The sequence below is a fragment of the Vitis riparia genome, chromosome 1, assembly GCF_004353265.1.
Source record: "Vitis riparia cultivar Riparia Gloire de Montpellier isolate 1030 chromosome 1, EGFV_Vit.rip_1.0, whole genome shotgun sequence".
In the NCBI taxonomy this organism is placed as follows: domain Eukaryota; kingdom Viridiplantae; phylum Streptophyta; class Magnoliopsida; order Vitales; family Vitaceae; genus Vitis; species Vitis riparia.
Window position 1 is genome coordinate 15,611,972 of NC_048431.1, and position 2,733 is coordinate 15,614,704.

Below are 2,733 nucleotides of genomic sequence, written 5' to 3' on the forward strand. Positions count from 1 at the left end.
AATATTCCAACAAAGATGTGCAAGTTCAAGAGATAAGTGGACAAATGGTATAAAGGCTTGGGTGCACAATTTAAGTTGGCCGGAGGTACACGGTTTAAATATCCTCATTTGTTATTTTGTCTTTTCCTATGTACATTTACTTTATATAATGAAATACCATTATTTGAATCCAATAAAAATAATTTCATGGTCTAATTCTAGGTAAATCAAAAACTAATTGGAAAAATTTTTACCGAATTTTTTGGAAACCAAAAAAAAAAGTTTGCCAAAGAAAAATTATCAAAGATAAAAAATACCAAAAAAAATATTGAGTATCATCAACATGAAATCAACAAAATCCATCGTTTTTTTTCTTAAATTTTATAAATTTTAAAAATAACATGTTAGCCATACTCAATGAGAAAGAGAGAGAGCCTTTTTCTGGACATGAACACTGAAGGAAGGAGAGGAGATGCGAGTTCCCATCACTTTAACATTATAACGAATCCTCACAGAAACAAATACACATAGGCCCAATCAAATAAGAGAAACAGATCATAAGAAAATTTACGAAGAAAGCAAAGAGAATAAAGAATAACAAATCATCTTTTTGATTGTCCTTTTTTTTAAAAAAAAAATTATTATTTTTTGTAAAATGAGCTAGCTCTTTTCACAGGGTTCAGTTGATCCGCTTGGAGTCATGGCTTTGCTGGCTCAGCTGCAGCCGCTACTGCCTCTGTCGCTTCGCGTTCTTCAACCATCACCGCTACCTCTTCTTTCTTCTCTTCTTCAATCACTATCTCCTTTTCCTTCCCGCTTGCTTCTTCTTCACCAGTTGTGTTGGTGGTCGGCGGCGGCAACTCCTCTTCGTTCTCTTCTGTCACTATAAAAGTCGACACCTTCTCAAATAAGAAGAGAACTGGCCCTGAAACCAACCCTGGTCCATACTTTGAAGATGCTTCACATACTGCTTTTGATCCCGGAAATTCTGTTCATATAAGGATTATCAGTAAACAATTAAAAATTCAATTTTAATGAATTTCTTAAGGGAAATCTGCCTATCTATAGAGAGAGAAAAAAATCCACACACACACTAGATGAAAGAAATATACCGATTTTGACGAGTTCGTCAAGGAACTTCTGAACTGCAGTGGAGTTCTTAAGTCCTGCCTCCTTAGGTTCTTTAACCAAAGTCTGTTCAAAGTGGTAGCCGACAAAATTAGCTTCAAGATTTTTCCATGATCATATTACACTCAGGGATTTATATTGATTGTTTTTAATTGTTTTCAGTTGTGGTACGTCAACATGGGGTTACTACTCTTATCAAATATCCATGGATGGAGAGAGCACACAACCTTGATTTCAGTTGAGGAAGCTTCATAGATTTCAATGACTTTAGGCTGGAGCTCGTCTTTCTTGGCTTCAAAGTCCTTATTGATCTCTTCCTAATCAAAACCAAGAAGCATAGAATGCTAAGAGAAGATATACATATACATATACTAAAAACCTACAATAACCTAGAGATGATGATAGATATCAATAAAATAAAACGGACCTTAGAATCATCGAAGGACTTGCAGGCTTCAGCAGCAGCAGCAGTCTTTTTAGTACCGTTTTTCTCAAAAATTTTCTTGATCTTTGGAAGAACCTTGGATTTCCAGTAACCCATCGTTGTGGACAATTTTGAAACGTTCAAAAATGGATCTGATGACAAAATAAAACCAACAAGAACGAAATTAATTTCCTTAGCAAGCCACCTACCTAGCTCCCTCTTCCCTCCAATATATCATTGGTATATGAAATACAGATATATATATATGGAAGCACAATAATATTTCGACTATACATAGGTAAATAAACAAATAAGTTGTATACAAATGGATGAGAGAAACTTGAAGAGCTTTTTATCCCAGAGAATCTCTCCTGCCCAATATTTCAAGCTTACAATTTCTCAATTCTGCTTTGCGTTTGTGTGGCTTCCAGAGTCCAGCAGACTTTAATTAAAGTCCACCAACATGGAACTGTTAAGCCAACTGTTCCTCCTAGTAAGGCCTTAATGGCGTTGGCAGCAACATATGTTGCCACCCAGCTGCTTCTAAGTATTTGTAGCAAATTACCTTATTCTCCAGAAAACAAATCAACAACAATGGGCAATAGTCAAAATTGGCCTTAATTACCTCGATTTGTGGGCTTTGAGAGGCTGAATCCCCATGATTGAAAGAAAGACAAATGTCGACAAGGGGATTCAATATCTAATTGTACTGAGAATTACAAAAGTCTTTAGTTTAGGACTTGATTGCAAATGGAGGGGCTCGTAATTATTGGGGTATCTGAGAAAAGAGGTGGGGCGGAGCCAGCTGGCAATCGCCTCAATCAAAGGTGGCAATATCATAATGCGGGGCCCGAAGGTGATGTTCATCTGTAAGAAATGTTCATATCTAATTTGGCCTCTCAAACTTGTCACGTGGCTTCGCTGGTACCATCGCCGTCTATGGATTTAAAATGCCCTCCATTCTCCTTTCATTTCTCACACCCTACCATCCATGTTGCTTACTACCTTGTCTGCTTCTGACATAATCAGTCCAGGACTCCATCCTCCATCCCCACCCCATGTTACTACTCCTTTTTAATTGGTTGATGATAGCCGCTATTATCCACAAATCATAGCTTGCATCCACATGCCTATTGCCTTCTTTTATCAGCTGTGTTTTAACTAAACCAGCAGTACTGGGACACAAAGTATCTAATACTAGT

General features: G+C 37.1%; 1 protein-coding gene across 3 annotated transcripts; it reads right to left on the reverse strand.

The window, feature by feature from the left end:
- Nucleotides 1-434: 434 nt before the first annotated feature.
- On the reverse strand, nucleotides 435-2,234 carry LOC117906006 (plasma membrane-associated cation-binding protein 1). Of its 3 annotated transcripts, none has more exons than XM_034819111.1 (5): nucleotides 2,157-2,234; nucleotides 1,535-1,683; nucleotides 1,335-1,424; nucleotides 1,092-1,173; nucleotides 435-967 (listed from the first exon to the last, which is right to left on the reverse strand). In XM_034819111.1, exons 2-5 carry the CDS (start codon nucleotides 1,646-1,648, stop codon nucleotides 678-680), a joined length of 576 nt encoding a protein of 191 aa, XP_034675002.1. In that variant the 5' UTR covers nucleotides 1,649-1,683; nucleotides 2,157-2,234; the 3' UTR covers nucleotides 435-677. The 3 variants fall into 3 exon arrangements, with proteins under 3 accessions (XP_034675002.1, XP_034674857.1, XP_034674931.1); XM_034818966.1 differs by lacking the exon at nucleotides 2,157-2,234 and adding an exon at nucleotides 1,925-2,069; XM_034819040.1 differs by lacking the exon at nucleotides 2,157-2,234 and adding an exon at nucleotides 1,855-2,069.
- Nucleotides 2,235-2,733: the final 499 nt, after the last annotated feature.